General features: G+C 36.7%; 1 protein-coding gene across 1 annotated transcript in view; it reads right to left on the reverse strand.

Moving 5' to 3' along the window:
- The window catches only part of LOC104589228 (Nucleic acid-binding proteins superfamily), an 83,043-nt gene that overhangs the window by 20,850 nt on the left and 43,816 nt on the right, over positions 1-18,377 (reverse strand). Inside the window, exons 3-7 of the mRNA XM_010247473.2 lie at positions 12,042-12,103; positions 6,290-6,449; positions 6,074-6,194; positions 4,107-4,188; positions 3,892-3,995 (exon numbers count right to left, since the gene is read on the reverse strand). Coding sequence (XP_010245775.1) covers positions 3,892-3,995; positions 4,107-4,188; positions 6,074-6,194; positions 6,290-6,449; positions 12,042-12,103 — 529 coding nt within the window. The remainder of the gene's footprint in view (positions 1-3,891; positions 3,996-4,106; positions 4,189-6,073; positions 6,195-6,289; positions 6,450-12,041; positions 12,104-18,377) is intronic.

Below are 18,377 nucleotides of genomic sequence, written 5' to 3' on the forward strand. Positions count from 1 at the left end.
ATACTGAGTTTCTTTATAAAATATTATAAATAGCAATCAAAATCAAATAACATCTTGTATTACAATATTAAAAGCACATTAAAAACTTTTAAATTTAAACATATACCTAACTTGATTTACATTGTCATATGGCACTGAGCATGGTTAGTATGCACAAATAAAAGTGTCTTTTGACTTGAACGACCAAATAGTACAATAGGACAAATGAAGGTGTCTAGTGTAATACAATCCTTGAAATAAGATTACAATTGCCACACCCAAACTCCAAAAGAAGTGCTAACAAAAATATCAAATTTCTTAGTACTTTAAAGTCCGCATTCAATCTCAGAAGAAGTGATTACATTCCAAATTCACAAAGGTGAATCCATCAAGATTTATCAACTCCAATTATTATGATCCATAGACTCATAAAGAGAATAAAATCTCAACTTTCAATCATCTATATAAAACATTCATAGGAAATAGCATCTAACAACATAGGGAAGGACAAACAACAGTGCTGCTTCTATCAATTGGTTACTTAGCTTGTTTTTCACATTGAATGAACTTCATAAGTCCTGATGAGGCCAACAATATTGGGCTTTATCATCTCATTCCCTTAATGCTTTGAGTTCTGGTATTGGCCAATCATGGATCTAAAAAACCATACTTAATGACCTCTGTTGGATGGTGTAAGTCATTATTATTCTTGCAACCATGTCCTACAAAATGGGTTGTTATAATCTTAATGAATTGTATCTAACAACATATAAGTTAATGAAGAAGGGGACATGCCCCAAAATTCATTTTCTTGAAAACCCTTCTTTCTCTCTCATTTCTTCTCCTGTTTGTCTTCTTTCTACTTTTATTAATTAACTCTCTCTAACAAGTTGGTATCAGACAATTCTGGTATTTCTTCCTAGTGGCAATGGAAACTATTGACTACTGGCATCACTATTATTGTCAGATGGCATTAGCTAATAGTATAGATGGCTTGAACTGCTAAACTAGAAAACACAAAATCTTGTTTCACCTTGATTTTAGAAAAAAATTTAATGAATTCAGTCATCCTCTTTAGAGAAAAAAGCCTCAATTATCCTCGGTTGAGGGAAACTAAACTTTCTAATGGTAACAAAAACATCTAGATTTCTAGGAGTTCAACATTATTAATGAGTCAACCATACCAAGAGAAAGGTATTTATATTAATGAAAAGTAAAAGGACAAATATGTCTCTAGTATACAAGATGTATAATACACAATGAAAGAATGAAGAAATATGTACAATAAGAAGAAAAATTACAATATTAACCCTCACTGTCCTTGTCTCTACAAAAGGATAGGTCCATATCCGGTCCACCCCTCCTAAGACCCCAGATAGTTGGGACCAACACTAGATATTGACTATTTTTAAAAGTACTTTGGTATATCTTCCCTGATCTTTGAAAATAGACACTTTAAAACAGTTAGAAGGAAACCTATTTTAGACAATTATGCCTCTAACTCCAATCAGATTGATGTATCTTTTGACATTTACTATAAATAAATAAAGTATATAATTGATTCATGTCATTGTGGTGAGTTTCTGTGTAATACCCTTAAACTGGACACATATGAGACTCGTGTTAGTTTAGAAACTTCACAGCCGTTGGATAGATCTGGGGAGATTTATCCTGCCAAGGTTGATACTGATGTGCCGCCAAGTTGATTGGGGTGGCTTGTCTCAGCTGCCAGGGTGAGACTTGAGGTACATGCAGTGTGGGTTTTCTTGAAACCCTGAACCGGACCAAAATTCCAGTATTGCCCTGGACCATGGAGACAGATGGGCAAAACTGGAATGTTACACCTAACCCCTAGACTCGATTATGATATTGCACTAGGTATCGGAATGGGTTATCTTTGATATGCCAATTAGAGAAATCCTTAGAGGGGGTCAAAACCTGGGTATGGTGGGACAGTCCAAGAATTCATCTGAGTGGGTGATCATAGTGACAAGATCAGCCCCATTGTCGGACAAAGTGAATGATCGGGGATGCACTCTCTCTGATGGAAACCTAAATTGCCGGCAGTTGATTTCAACCGTTGAAATTTGTTTTTGCAAAATATGTTTATATAAGAGATATACATATATATATATATACATTATGATTTCAAAATGTTTGCAAAAGGTTTTAATTCCTAGGATCCATGTGAGTAGAGAGTGCAACACTGTTCCTTGCAACCGAGGGAGAGGTCCTCTAGTGTCGGGCAGTGTTTGATCATTATGGGCTGAGAGGTTAAGTGAAGACCATTGAGGGTAATACCTGATGGGCTAATCTTGCATCTGCCCACAGTCCTTGGGTTTTCATAAGGTGGTTGGACCCAATGACCATTTAGTATAAATGTTGGGCCCATTAAGAACCCATGGTGATGGACTCTCTTTAAGAGAGTCCAGATCCAAATAAAAGATTTGGATTACGAAACTCCTAATGGGATTAGGAGATTCCCTCTTTAAGGCTATAAATAGGAGAGCAAGGCGGACCTCCAAATACTAACTCACAGTCTGTTGAATTAAGAGAGAAGACAATATACAGTTTGACTGCCCCTGTCTTCTGCTCTTTTCTTCCTATTCTTGCTACCCCTACCAGTTCAATCTCCACTTGTGGGAGTGATCAAGAATCGTTCTTGATATTGCCTCTTGGCAGAAGATGCAATCTGAAGTCGTGCTCACTAGCCCTCTACTACATTCTTGCTGAAGAACTCGGTTCTTGCTGAAGAGTCATCCTGCTGATTCTGCTTCACCTCACATTGTGTCATCTTCAGTGGAAGCAGTTTTTGGTCTTCTCCTTGAGCGTAAACACCTTCATTGGGAGTTACTGTTACTTTGTATCAGGTATATCCCTCTCCTCCCTTTTTGGTTTCAGATCTGGTCCGGTTTGTTTCAAGATTGATCATTGAAAATGCAATTTTGTAAAATAGGGAATGTGATTACCAGATGGGAGATAAAGATTTTTGAAATTTCGCCCAGCCTTCCTACAGGGTTCGGCCATCCATATAATGGATCTCTCATCCCTTCAACCTAGTCAATGAAAATTAAACCCATATTACAATCTGGAGAATTAGAACTCCTGCACTTAATTTCATTTCTTTATTGCTAGTTTTTTCCTTTTTCTTTTGATATGGGGGCTTCAAGTAGTTTATTTTCCATATACACTGAAACATTTTTTCGTATTTTTGGTGCTTCAATTCTTCTGTGTTGTGTAGACTATTTGAAGGACTAGTGTAGTAGATTCTTATATGTGGAAACTGATGAAAACAGTTATATTATTTATAGGTTTTACTTCCAGTTTCTCATGTCAACTAGCTGAAAAGAAGAGAAAATAATCACCCCATTGCAATCCATGAAGACTCCAATGACTTGAGGACTTTTATGACCTAAGGCTATGTTTGGAATCGATGTAAAACGTATTGGTGTAAAAATACATCGATGAGGTTTTACATTGAACTGTAAAAAAGTGACTGTTGAGCTTCGAAAAGCATGTCGAGAAAAACTTGGAGTTTTACACTAATTTTATCAATGTAGTATTTACATCTATAATCGATGTAAAACTTTACTTCAGATGAAGTTTTACATCGATTTACGACGTAAAATTTCACTCCATCCAAACACCAATAAAACCGAACTAGTGTGGAGCTTTATATCGATCTTGATTTACACTCCACCCAAACACCAACAAAACTGAACTGGCATAAACATTTACATCAATGACGTTTTACATCGATTCCAAACACAACCTAAAGATCACACATAAAAAATGGAATACTTAAGAAACAAAATTTGGATGTCAATTAGATGTTAAAAGGTAATGAAACTAGACCCATATTCTATTTGACAAAATAACTCATGACAAAACTATGTAATAAGGCACTTATACCCATCTTCTTGTAGTAGCTCCTTCAATATAATATCTAGTCCTGGAAGAGGTTCAATATTCAAATCATCAGATGTGCTCAAATTATCAGATCCAATATGGTTATCCTGTACAGTTGAAAAAACTAATTAGTAGTTGTATTTATTTTTTCTTGTAAATAAGCAATATCTGACTTATATTAATCAGAGTAACTAGGACCCAATATCCAAAATACAAACCTGAGAAATTACTTTGTCCAATGTCTCCAAAAGAGGATCATCCTCCAACTGCTTGATTGACAAAGTAACCCTTGACTTTTCTCTACAGTGAAGCCAATAAAATCCCAAACAGATTCTTTTATGAAACAATTTTGAAGCACATATTAAACAGAAAAGGAAACAATTTTTAATTTAAGTTATTAATGGTATTCAAATTCCATAGCCATTCCAAGTTTTACCTAAATCTAATGAACAATATTTTCAAAATGAGACTAAAGGCAACAGCTCAAGGAATTATAAAAATGAACAATATTCCAAGTTTTACCTAAATCTAGCTTGAAGGGCCCTTAAAATTTTATCATTTTTTTTATTTTATATAGTAAAAATTATAAAAATGAGACTAAAGGCAACAGCTCAAGGAAGTTACTTTAAAACCATTAATCATCAAGGCAAGGCAGCCCAATCCACAACTATATAACTAGATATAGTCAAGTTGACCATGATCCATATATAACCCCAGGGCTTGTTTTTTGGTTCCATGGGGCTACACAACTGGGGTAGCTGATCCCCCAAACTCACATCCCTCCCAACCCTGGTGAAGGCGAGATTTGAACTGAAATTTCTGCTACAACCTGCCAGAGACATTACCAACTGATCCATTTCGCACCTTCTAACCCAAAAGGCCTTTAGAACTCTTCAAATATCACAATATCTAAAATACTACATCTAGAAGACAGGCTCTTTGAGAGTCCATAAACTGAACAATAATACAAAGTCCAAACTGCAAATAATATGTCAAGTTAAGTAATAATCAAATAATTTAGTTTCCCAACAAACCTCCACTACTATCCGTTATCATCAACCAACTCCCAGTCATCAAATATAAGCTTAATATTCAAATCCATAAGTATAGTCATTTGCCTATAGCCTAGCATGTCCACCCCCTCAAGCAAATGAAATGTATAATTCCTCTTTGAAACGCATTGCTGAAACTAAATCCTAAGAGCCTTCCTATCCAACATAATTCCTATGCATAGTTGTCAAGGCAATGCCTAGGCGACAAGGTGCCTTAGGAGGCTCGCCTCGCCTAATCGCCAAACAGCTTTGTATGTTGTGTTATAAATTACTTTTATATTCTTAATTTTTTATTATTTTCTTATTTGTTAGGGTTTAATCAACACAGACATTGCTAACTGCTGTATTTTTTCTTTGATCAATAACTTCTGTATTGAACCCTCAATGACTTCATAACCTGAACCAATAAGTAAGAACTTAAAATTTTGTCTAATCAACACATTTTCTTCTTCTTCTTTTCCTATGACAAAAATAGGGGTTCAGCCCCTATATTTTTTGAATTTTCTTTTCTTTCTTCTTTTTCTCATGAATATGTTAATTTTCTATACTTAACATATGCTTTTCTTATTGATAATTATTAAAGAAATATGATTATGGAACCTAGGGAACTACCCTAGGATATATATTTTTTACTTAAATTCATTGCCTAGGCAACTAGGCAACAACGTGCCCCCTTGTTGCCTAGCCTCAACTTGGCACCTTGAAAATTGTGTTCCCATGTTTGGTCCTAAAATCACCTCTGAACCTGTATCAACCCTCCTAAACCCATCCCTGATTGACACCGGTTGATATCAGACCTATCAATCCTATATCAATTGTCTCATCAAATTCAATAGAAAACCATGATTTTCTAAGATATTTTCACTCTAGGTAGGTTTGTAATATATTCAAACATTAGATGAACACAATGGACAGTACTGGATGTCAAAAAGAAATTCCCTTTCTCCATTAAGAATTCTCCAACATCAACATAAGTAGTAATTGCTTGTAACTACTCATTTTATTCACCCACAAGCTCCATATAACTATCTGAATAAATTAAAACTTCCCAACCAGTCCATGTAACTAGAAGGATCAATCAATTTCAAAGGAGTACAGTTAAAGAAGTATAACAGGACCATGCCAAAACTTACCTATCTATTTGGATAACTTTAACTTTTATTTCATCACCTTCACTTAGGATATCTCTCACATCTTGAACCAAATCCCATGAAACTTCTGAGACATGTACAAGCCCAGTAAGATGATAAAAACCTGCAACTCAAATACAACATACCAGTAAATTTCTTTCGGATAGAAAAGTCATTAAGAAAAGAACACAGGATATCTATTAAACTAATTATCATTACCATCAGGAAAACGTAAATGAACAAAGGCCCCATAATCTTCAACAGAACCTAATCTTGCTTCAAAAACATTCCCTACTTTTACTTGTTGTGAATACTTTTCCCAAATTGCTTCTTTTTCAGAGAAGATCAACTTTCTGTTCTCTTCACTTGCTTGGATCACCTAAAATATCAAGAAAAATAGAAAACTTTAACTACATCATTTCATGAAAGGAGGGCCTCTCATGCTGGTCTCGTCTTCTCTACAGCAACAAATTGAATCAGGTTCTATGGGAGTGTCAAATCAGTCTGTATAATCAAGTGTCAGATGAAAGTTCAGTCAGAGGTGAGCAAGAAACTGAAAATATACAGAGCATTCAGATCTTCCTTGTGTCTCTAGAGGGTTTGGTAGAGTTAGGGCAAAGGAACTTAGATTCCCTGCCTTTTTTTCCAGGCTTGATTGAACTATAGAGTGGCCAGCTTGTTTAAACTATGATTAAGGGGTCTGCTAGGTCCATCAGTTCAGCTATTTTGATGCAAGAAATTTCTGGCCTGTTAAAATTTGTGTCGTCATTTTGGGTTTCCTTTCTCTGCCTTGTTGGTTCTTGACATTTATATTTACCATCTCTAGGAGTTCTGATATCTCATGTTGTAAGGGTTCTATAAGATTTGATTGCAAGAAATCTTGTGTCTTCGATGTGCTGTTGGTGGCAGAGCATTTAGCAACCAGATCTGCAGTTTTCTTTCTACGATTCAGCAAGGCATTTGATTGAAGATTTTGTTGAGACAATAGGTCTCTCCTTGCAATTGATTGGAAATCAGTTAAGGTTATTGGTTATGGCAACTGATTAGGTTATATTGGAAATCAATTAAGGTTTGAACAGTAGAATGAAGGAAGCAAGAAAAGGGAAGAGAGAGAGGTGGTTTTGGGAAGTACAAATCATGAGATCCAAATGGATCCCACCAGAGCTTATAAGCTTTAATAATGTGAAGTAAAATTACAAGGATGGCCATCATAAGGTAGCTATAAATTAAAATACTAAATGAACTAATATGCAAGGCCCATGGGCCCACTAAACAGGTCCAAAATAAAATAAAGAAAAAAAATAGAAAGTAGCTCAATAACCATACACTTAATTTCTCAACACTACCAAGTCTGGAATAGATATCCATCATTCCCAACTTGCCAAGAAAATTTGTAGCTTTGGCATGGGAACACCCTTAGTAAAAATTTCTACTAACTGCTAGTCAATCTTCACATAAGGGAGACACACCACTCCAATCATCACTCTCCTTGACAAAGTGACCATCTACCTCAATGTTCTTAGTATGATCATGCTGAACCAGGTTATGAGGTATATTGATAGCTACCTTGTTGTCATAACAAAGCACCAAGCTCCAATAGCTTCTCCCAAGTGACACAGAATCAAGCAATAATCATAACCATAATGCTCTTGAGAAGACATGAGAGCTTCTGCACTAGAATGAGCAACACCTAACTGTTCTCGATTTCCAAGCGACCATGTCTTTATCAGAGTAGGATTGAATGGTAAAGAAGAAAGGTGACAGAGAACTGTACGGATGCGTCTCAAGAGACTACACACACCCAGAAATTGTTATTTGCATTAAAATATAAAAGGATAATTCTGTCCTTAGGATAAATCTAGTGTACAAGGAGTATAATACAAATATGCTCCCAAGATACAGAAATATTAAGACAATATTAACCCTCTCTGTCTTTACACTCCCCCTCAAACTGATGCTAAGGAATGAGAATCAATTTGTGCTTGAGAAAGGTGGATCTATTTGTAACATTTATTGATGATTATTCAAGGATGACGTGGATTTATTTAAAGAAAGCTTGTTCTGAACTGCCTTATATTTTTATTTCTTACCATGCTGAAATTCAAAATCAATTTGGTGCTTCTATTAAAATATTTTGTTTGGGCAATGCAAAAGAATACTTTGAAGGCCATCTACAGTCATACCTTGATTCTCATGGAATTATTTATCAGTCTTTGTTCACACACTCCACAACAAAACAGTGTGGCTAAACAGAAGAATAGACATTTACTAGAAACGGCTCATGCTTTGATGTTTCAGATGTATTTTCCTAAAATCTATTGGAGTGATACAGTTTTCACAACTTGTTTCTTAATTAACCGTATGCACTCATCACTTGGTAGAGTTTCTCCCTTGTCATTTCCGTCTACTAAACCATTCACGCTTTCTCCTCGTGTGTTTAGTTGTGTTTGTTTTGTTCACCAGTTAGAGCTTGAAGCCTAAAAGTGTATTTTCCCAAGACACTCAGATACTCCCTGATGTGACATTTGAAACTGTGTCTTTCTTTTCTCCTACTGAGTCCTCTCCCACGTCTTCTTCCTTATCTCTCCCCGTTGCCTCAACAGATGGTCATATTCCTGTATCTAGCTGCAGTGATGCAATAGAAGCAGAACCACCACCTAAGAGTGTGTATCGCAAAGGACCTCGAGGAATTGTTTATCCCATTCTAGCACCTACTTTTCCACCATCACCTCCACCGTTGAATGGTTCATCTAACCTTGATCTTCCCATCGCACTCCGTAAAGGTAAATGTGCCTGTACTGTACTGATCACCTTACATATCATTGTGTTTCATTTGTACATCTATCTCTTGCCTATCAGAGATTTCTATCTATGTTGTCTTTTGTTTCTGTCTTGCGTTCTCTCCAAGTTGTTGTTTCTCCTAACTAGAAGAAGGCGATGGACAATAAGCAATAAGTTTGTTGCTTTCGAATCTAATCAAACATGGGATCTTGTTACTTTGACTCCTGGGAAGCAAGTTAAGGTTGTAAGAAGATTTATACTATGAAACAACATCCTAATATTAGTGTGGAAAGGAAGAAAGCTTGAATGGTTAACAAAGGTTACACTCAATTATATGGAGTAGGTTATACTAAGACCTTCTCCCCAATGGCCAAGATGGGCTCTATTTGTGTCAATATTCCCTAGCTGTTCATTTAGATTGGGCATTGTTTCAGCTTGATGTTAAGAATGCATTCTTCATGGTGATCATGAGGAGGTGCATATGGAGCAACCTCTAGGGTACATTGCTCTAGGGGAGGAATGTAAACTGTTTAAGTTCAAGAAAGCTAATTATGGATTAAAACAGTCAGCACAAACTTGGTTTGGCAGATTCAGTAGTCTGGAAAAACAATTTGGTTTAAAGAAGTGTAGTGTCAACCATTCAATGTTTAGAAAAGACATCAGTTGGGAAAATTATCTTGACAGTTTATGTTGATGATACGATCATTACAGGCAGTGATGGTGAGGGAATTAAGAAGTTGAAGCGGTTTCTGCAACGACAATTTTAGACTAAGGATTTGGGACAATTGAAACTTCATAGCTGCATGCAAAGAGACATCTTGGAGTGCACATCGATTCGCATAGAGATTGCTAGATCGAGTTCTTGACTGGGGTTGCGCCATCTTCAGCTTTGGACCCAACTTGGATTTGGATTTTTGGGTGTGAACTACCTCTTTGGGAGCTGCAACTTATGCTACCCGTATCAGGTACGAACCCAATTTAATTTGAACATCAAATTTGATCACCTAACCCTAGATTGATCCTAAGAGAAAATAGTTTCTCCATGGGAGTTTTGATTTCTCCAATTCTTGGACTGATAAATGAATTAAATTTCACACTTGTAAACCAGCAAGGTTCGACCCTTTTGGACATAAATCAGTCCTTTCAACACCTGCAATTCTCTTCCCTCTAAATAAGGGAGTATGCAATGGAAAGGCTCAAAATGTAACCAATAAGGATATTGTAAAATCAAATCCAAAATTCAATCCAACTAAAAATTCAAAGCATGTTTCTTCTTACTACATTTATTGTATTGATCTGCATCAATCGGATAGCTCCATTCCAAAGCCTCTGTGGTCTATCTTCTCCCAGATGACCTTTAAGGAGGGAAAAGAAGATTGAGACAAATTTCTCCCTTGTCTTATACTTCTACTTCCTTCCTAACTGATAAATTTTGGCTGTATTCCTAGCCTGGGAATAAGTGACAGTAACTATGTCCCATATTTGAACAGAATGGTATAGCAAAACAGGATTCATGTAGCCAACCCCATATAGTTGGGAGAAGGCATAGATGAGGATGATGATGGTTAACTCTGTCCCATATTTCCTTTGCAGTTGACACAAATATATGGTTCCTTGCAATGTGAGGCAGCATAGAGCAAACAGCCAAGACATTACAAGGAGATTATCTTGCTCCAGTTTAGGATAGATTGCCTCCAATGGACAGCTTGGTCAACTGTTAATGATTCAAGAAAAAATACTTCCATCAAGTTTGACTGTTGCTATCTTGTTATTTGAACTGTCACCAATCCCCATGTAGTAGGCTCCATTGGAAATTCCAGACAGCAGTGAATCCCTCTTGAGGGAGAAAAGACAACACAGCTCCCTCAATATCCATCCATCCAAATAATATGAGATTGGTTTGAAACCCTCATGAATTTTCATACGAATCAAACAATGGAAGCCAACCCCAGTTTGAAGCCCCTTACCTCCCCAACAAATCTGATTTTTAGAAAAGGTGATTTTCTTGATTTTCATTATAAAAATCAAGAAAAATACTAAAATAAATTCAAAAACCTTCCAAACCTGCGCAAAAAATTCCTAAAATAGAGCTTGACCTAATAGTACCTTTACCTCCACCTGCACAGGTCAACCATACAGCCTGCTGACATCAGCCACCAGCAATGATGACATTAGCAGTCAATGGAGATTCTGATCCCAAAGTTCAGTGTCCTCTAATACCAACTTGCAATTTTTGATGTCCAAGAAACAAAAAAATTATCAGAAAATAGAAGACAACTAAAAAAGTACAAATTTATTCATAGTTGGCAACCACCTCTTTCTATTAGCCTTTATATGAAAATAAAAAATTACAAATTCACCCATAATTAGAAACCACATTATAAGACTAAATACAATGACTTAAATACCCTTGTTGATATGAATATGCTCCTTAACATGAATCAAGCTGCAGATGTCTACAACCAAATACGTTAGGATATATAGAATCACAAGAACATAAACCAAAGAGAAAAGAAACCAAGAAAATCTAATTAAAAATAAGTATGCAAAAAATATTCCAAGATGATGCTTACGATAAGATGTAATTCAAAATAAAAATGGAAGTTATCTATCATGTGTCTTGAACTTTTCATGAAAGTATAAATCATGAACACTTCTAACTTCTAAGCATGTACATGGCCCATTTGTGCAAAGCATCTCAGTGTCAGTTCAAAAGAACGTAATCTATGGACTGATTATCTAAAACTTTATATGTTTAATGATTAAATAAAATGTCTTAAATTGGGACTTAAAAATGTCTTAACAGAAGAATGAAGGTAAATTTAAGGAAATGATTCTTAAATTTAAACAATTTTCAGAGAACAGCTATTAAAGTTAAACAGACAATTTATTAAAAGGCAATCTAATTGACCTAGATCTCAAACAAAAAAAAATAAAAATGGTAGTCCTAAACGTAATCTATGGACTGATTATCTAAAACTTTATATCTTTAATGATTAAATAAAATGTCTTAAATTGGGACTTAAAAATGTCTCAACAGAAGAATGAAGGTAAATTTAAGGAAATGATTCTTAAATTTAAACAATTTTCAGAGAACAGATATTAAAGTTAAACAGACAATTTAATAAAAGACAATCTAGTTGACCTAGATCTCAAACAAAAAAAAAATAAAAATGGTAGTCCTAAATACCTTCACAGCAATACGAGAACCAACTAGGCCCTTTGCTATCTCCTGAATGTTCTTGTGTGGCTCTACATAATCAGCACATCAAAATAGGATCACAATTATTAGTACCCCAACTTACAGTTAATACTGAACTAACAATATGGAAAACTATTCAACAAATAATAACTACATGGCAATCTACAAAATTAGGTGGCAAATGAGACAGAACAATGAACATTAATTGTAAAACATGGTAGAATTTTAAGTAAACTAATCTAGAGAAAATATTGCAGAACATGTTCTAAACATATCAAGGAAACAAATTAAGAACTTGAAGGAAAAACCCAGGCAAGAAACTAAATTCTGGTGCTGTATAGCAAATATAAGTGAAAGCACAAAGGCTTATTTTTCCAAGTAAATAAGAATAAAAACAAGCACTTGTCCATGCATGCATGCAAATATATGTTTGTGATTCTATGTTACATGGGTACAGGTATGTCTATCAGACTAACATGGATACAAGGTATCAGACTCAGAAAGCCCCAACAAAAAGATTTCAGGGATCCAGTAGATATATAGCTATTTTTATACTTTATGTTTTATATAATAAAATATACTTTATTAATCAAATATGTGTGAGATCCCTCATAAGCTGAAACTAAAGAGATAAAGAATGAGATGTGGAGAAGAGGAAATAAGAGAAAGAAGCAAGAAAAAGAAAGAAAATTGGTCCAAGATCCTTCAACCAAGGAAGAACAATACAGGTAGGAGGAAAAGCCATCTTTCTTGCTGCATCCTCTACTTTCTCTTTGGAGAAGATGATTCTTTCTTCCTCACTTCAGCCATAAGTATCTTGCCTCTCTCCTCTTTCATCTCTTCATAATAACAATTATAAAAACTACAAAGGACAGGGTTAGAAAAACAAAGGAACCTAGGAGTAACTCCAATAGGCCATAAAATGAGAGAAAGTAGATTGAGATGGTTTGGTCACATGCATGGAAGACAATCTACATCACCTATTAGAAAGTCATGTATTACAAGTTAAAGGGGCTAGAAGGGCTAAGGGCAGACCAAAAAGGACTTGGGTGGAAGTAATAAGAAATGATTTAAAGACCCAGAATTTAACAGTGGATATGGTACTGAATAGAATAGAATGGCAAAACAGGATTAGTGTAGCCGACCGTATATAGTTGGGACAAGGCTTAGAAGAAGATGATGATGCTTTATGCATTCCAGAAAAATGATGTTTCGCTCTTAATTAGCAAAAAGAAGGCTAAATTTACTAATGAGTCCATCACGATGTTGGCCTCCATATGAATGCAAGAGTAATTTTTTTTTTTCAGCAACACAGAAAAGATTCATTAATTAGGAAAAATCAAGTACAACAAGAAGATGTGGGCGGACAAGCAGTCCACATTGTCCCACTAAATAATACATCACAGCCCCAAGCCAACCCAAAAGACAATCCCTTTAATACAACACAGCCCAAAGGGTAACCCAACAGAAATTTCCTACTAATTAGAACATAGCCCAAAACATAGATTGTCTTTGAACTCCTTGCTAAGCTAGACCATTAGCCATGCTGTTAGCTGATCTTCCAATCCATCTTATTTGAATCACCATGTCCTTAGAAGCCTGTTTGAAGTGCCTGAACTCATTCCTTAAGTGCCAAATAATTTCCTCCCCTTTCTTCAGCCAGTTAACCACAGTTTTTGAGTCACCTTCAACAATCAACCTATCAATCCTCATTTCTTTAGCTTTTTCAACACCAAACAATGCTGCCTTCATTTCTGAGCTCACCACATCACTATGCTGAATAGGACCTGAGAACATGGCTAGCATATTTCCATTCTCTTCCCTTATTACCCCACCAATGCCTGATGGCCTCGGATTTCTTAAACAGCTGACATCAAAATTTAGTTTCTTCCACCCAGCATCCGGAGGGGACTAGGATTCAATCACCATAGGTTTCCAAGATGCAGTTTTTGCAATTGTACCCCATGACCTGAAAAAGTCTTCTGTCTTAAAATCAGCAAATAAATTTAGTGTTTTCACCCAATGCGCCACCCTTAGAGATATCACTTCAATCACAGCTTCTTTACTTCTTTCTTTGTCTTCAAAGATCCTCAGATTTCTTTCTTCCCAAATTGTCCAAGCAACTGCTGCTCTAGTGCATCTTCCCATAATTCTGCCTCTCCTTTTAGAACACCTAAATAAGTGAGAGCTAAAGAAGCTTTCCAGATTAGCAGGAGGAGTCCAGTTGCATCCAAACAGAGAGGAAAACCACTCCCAAATGAAGTTAGCAAAGGACATGAAATTAAAAGAAGAAAGGCAGTCTCACCATGCAACTTACATAAGGAGCACCAATTTGGTCTTTTTCTCTGGAGCAGATTACAGGTATTGAAGGAACCATGGAACACTTCCAAACAGAATGCACTGACTTTAGGAGGAATGGGCTGAAGCTAAATCTCCTTGATAGGAAAAGGAGAGGAGGATGTGGCAACAAGAGAGTTCAAGAAGGATTTGCAAGAGAATGACCCGGACTGATTGAGTGCCCAAACTCTAGAGTCTGAGCCACTGTCCCCCAAAGCCACTGAATTCAGCAAATTAGTCAAAGCAAAGACACTAGACAATTCAGTCTCTCATATTTCTAACAAAACCCATATTCCAACTCAGGTTAGCAGGTTAAGAGGAAGAGCTAATAAAATCACTAATGGGTTTACCTTTAAGACTGGAAAGTGCAAAAAGGGAAGGGAACACCTCGGACAGGGGGGAATCCCCAACCCAGATGTCCTCCCAAAATCTGGTTTTCTAACCCAAAACCAAATCATACCTGATGTGAGAAAGGAACAAAGGAAGAATGTCATGGATGGCCTTCTAGGGAGCAGCCAAAGTAGCTCTATGCAAACAACCCGCATCCCAACCATTGCTTGACAGCCCATGGATAGTTGAAATAACTCTAGTCCATAATTTCTCATCTTCTTTAGGGAATCTCCAAAGCCATTTACTTAGAAAAAACATATTTTTCACATTTCCTATTTCCAAACCCCCTTCATCTTTCAACTGTCCCACCTAACCAAATGATCTTTTCCCCCTCCCTAGGCTCCCACAAAAATTCCCTCATGATCTTCTCAATTCTTTTTATCACAACTTGGGGCATTTTAAAAACCAACATGTAATAGATTGGAAGATTAGACAAAGTAGACTTTATCATTACACAAAGGCTACTCTCCTTTTTCACAACCCAACAAATCAGCCAAAGCTCTCAAGACACCCTCTTCTAAATTGACACCAGCCACAAAACTCTTAGACCAATTAATTTTCAAATTGGAAATCCTTTCACAGAGGCTCACAACTATCTTTAAATTTTCTACACCTTTTCAGCTCTCCCCATCACAAAGACCAGAATGTCATCTGCAAACTGCAAGTGTGAGACCAAAACTCTGTCTCTCCCTACTACACAACCTTTTATCAAATGCATCAAGTTAGCCTTTGAGATTAATTTACTTAAAATCTCAGCTACCAAAGTAAAGAGAAAGGGAGAGAGTGGATCTCCTTTTCTAAGGCCTCTAATCCCTTCAATGAAGTCAACTGCAGTACCATTCACTACAACAGAAAATGACTTGTTTGCAAACAACCTCTGATCCACTTATACCACAACTCCCCAAACCCACACTTTTTCATGATGTCAATCAAGAAATCCTAGTCCACAAGGTCATAAGCATTCTCCAAATCCAATTTAATTGCTACACCCTTCCTCTTTTGCCTTTTTTGAGCCTCCACACACTCACTTGCGACTAGAATTTGATCAATAATTTGTTTATCTTGGACAAAGGCTCCTATGTATTGGGAAATGATAAAGGGAATCACCTTCTTAAGCCTTAGAGATGGTACCTTGCAATTACCTTAGAGATACTAGTCACTAAACTTATAGGTCTAAAATCTCCAGGCTAGGTGGCAGCTTGCTTCTTTGGGATCAATGCTAAGAAGGTTGAATCCATCCCTGGGCTAATTACTCCCCTTCTATGGAATTCCCTGAATACTTTCATCAAATCATTTTTTTATTATCTCCCAACAATCTTGATAGAAAGCCATTGTGAATCAATCAGGCCTAGGAGCCTTAGATCTATCCATAGAGAATATGGCTTCTTTCACTTCAAATTCCTCAAAGTTCTTCTCCAAGGATTGTACTTGATTCTCTTCCAAACACTCCCAATCCAGTCCATCCAAAGTCCACCTCTCAGTAAATGGCCTACAAAAAATTGATCAAAAGTGATCAACAGAGGCTTTAGCAATTTCTTCTTGATCTGTGATCTCAGCCCCACCCATTACTAAAGAGGAAATTGAGCTCTTCCTTTTCCTTCCAATTTGTTAAAGCATGAAAGAACTTTGTGTTGCCATCTCTCTCTTGACTTTTGTTTCCAACTGATCTCCTCTCTCAGCAAGGTTAAGGTATCCTCTAACTCCTTTAAAGACCATCTTCTTTCTCTTTCATTCCCTACTAACACACCTTTCACTCCTTTCCTATCCAACTCCTCAATTTGAGCAATTGATCTACCTTTTTTCTCTTCCAATCTTCCAAACTCCACTCTTTTATCTCCCCTTTCAGCCTTTGTAATTTTCTCAAAAACTTTTATCCTTCCCAAACAGGTTGTGGACTTTGGGAATCCCACCACTCCTTAACCTTTTTTTTGAACTCCAAGTGGGTAATCCACATGTTCTCAAACCTGAAAGGAATAGGTCCCCACTCACTAGACCTCTGAAACAAGCAGATTTGCCAATGATTTGATGTAATTCTGGGTAGGGACTTCCCCCTCAAGCCCACCCAATGTTTTTCCCAATCAAGAGGCATTAAGAACCTATCAGTCTGGAACAAATAGGATTAGCCTGGAGATTGGACCAAGTAAAACAAGATTGGCCTAGTGGGAAATCTCTTAACTCAAAAGTCTCAATAAAATTGTTAAATTTCCTCATACTTGAAGTGATCCTCTGTCTTCCTCCACTTGATTCACCCACAAATTTGATCACATTAAAGTCACCTCCTAACCATAGGCCATCCCACAAACCTCTAATGCCTGTTAATTCTTCCCACATCTCATTCCTTTCTCTACAAGAGTTTGGTCCATAAACATTGGTAAGGACCCAATCAAACCCATCCTGGTTGTTTTTCAGTTTTACCGAGACAGAAAATCTTCCCACTAGCTCTTCACAACAAGTAAATAGGTCTTCCTAGTTCCTTCCAGGCTGTTATTATTCCTCCTGGTGCACCCTAGGCTGGTGCAAAATTCCACAGACCGCTTCTTTCCCAAAAGCTCCTAATCCACTTCCTATCAACCTCCTGCACCTTAGATTCCTAAATCAAAACCATGTCTAGCTTTTCTTTCTTCAACAACTCCCTAATCAGTCTTCTTTTTGTAGCACTTCCTAGACCCCTGACATTCCAGCTAATTCTTTTCATTGTACTTACTGAAAAAACCCAAATGCCCCCTTATCCTAAAGACCTCCTTTTCTTCTCCCTCCTGGCACTGAATTCTTTGTCCCCTTCAACATCATTGATTAGTTTCTCCACTTCATTCAATTTTTTCCTTCTTTTCCCACCCCCTGTTTACCTTGTCATTTTTTGAGCTGTTACCTCCTTAGATTTCTCTAGGTTAAGCCCCATTCTATTACCTAGATTCTTCACTTGATCCTCTTCCTCCTGCTGCTTTCCTCCTAAAGACTCTCCTTCATGCCTGCAGCTCTTTTCTTTTTCTCTCACCAAATCAGGGTTATTCTTCTCCAATCCCATTTTTTCTTTACCCATCCTCCCCCCTCCTTGCTATGTTCAACATCCCTCACATTTCCCCCAAAGAGGCTGCCTCCCTCCCACAATCAGACTTTGGATTTTCATTTTAGTGTAATTGAAACATTTTAGTGTACCCTTGAAACTTTGCTACCATATCAAAGATTGAATGGGAGATTGGATGCCTTTACTGAAAAAGGACAGTATCCAGTGTAATTAAAGTGTCACATAGGCATCAACTAAGAAATTGCATAGAAATTCTAGAAGTCCATCACCTAGGCAAACAAATAGGCAAGCAATATAGATATAAACATTTTAGTGGGGTAAGTAACTAATTATGCTGCCATTATATGTTCATCTGGGTTTAGGTAACCCATTTTCGGTCAGTAGGAGTATACTTTTTTTTATCAATAACAGAAACTTTTATTAATAAAGGAAAAGGAAGAGAATACAACAGGAGAGGGGGGGTAAAAACTCTTACCCCACCCTAAAAGTAAAACATCACATTACAACACAGCCCAAAAGAAACTAGCTCTTCTCACCCCTTGTTTAGCTAAAAAATCTGCAAAAGAATTGGC

The sequence above is a fragment of the Nelumbo nucifera genome, chromosome 3 (assembly GCF_055504915.1).
Source record: "Nelumbo nucifera cultivar China Antique chromosome 3, China Antique-T2T, whole genome shotgun sequence".
Taxonomy (NCBI): Eukaryota; Viridiplantae; Streptophyta; class Magnoliopsida; order Proteales; family Nelumbonaceae; genus Nelumbo; species Nelumbo nucifera.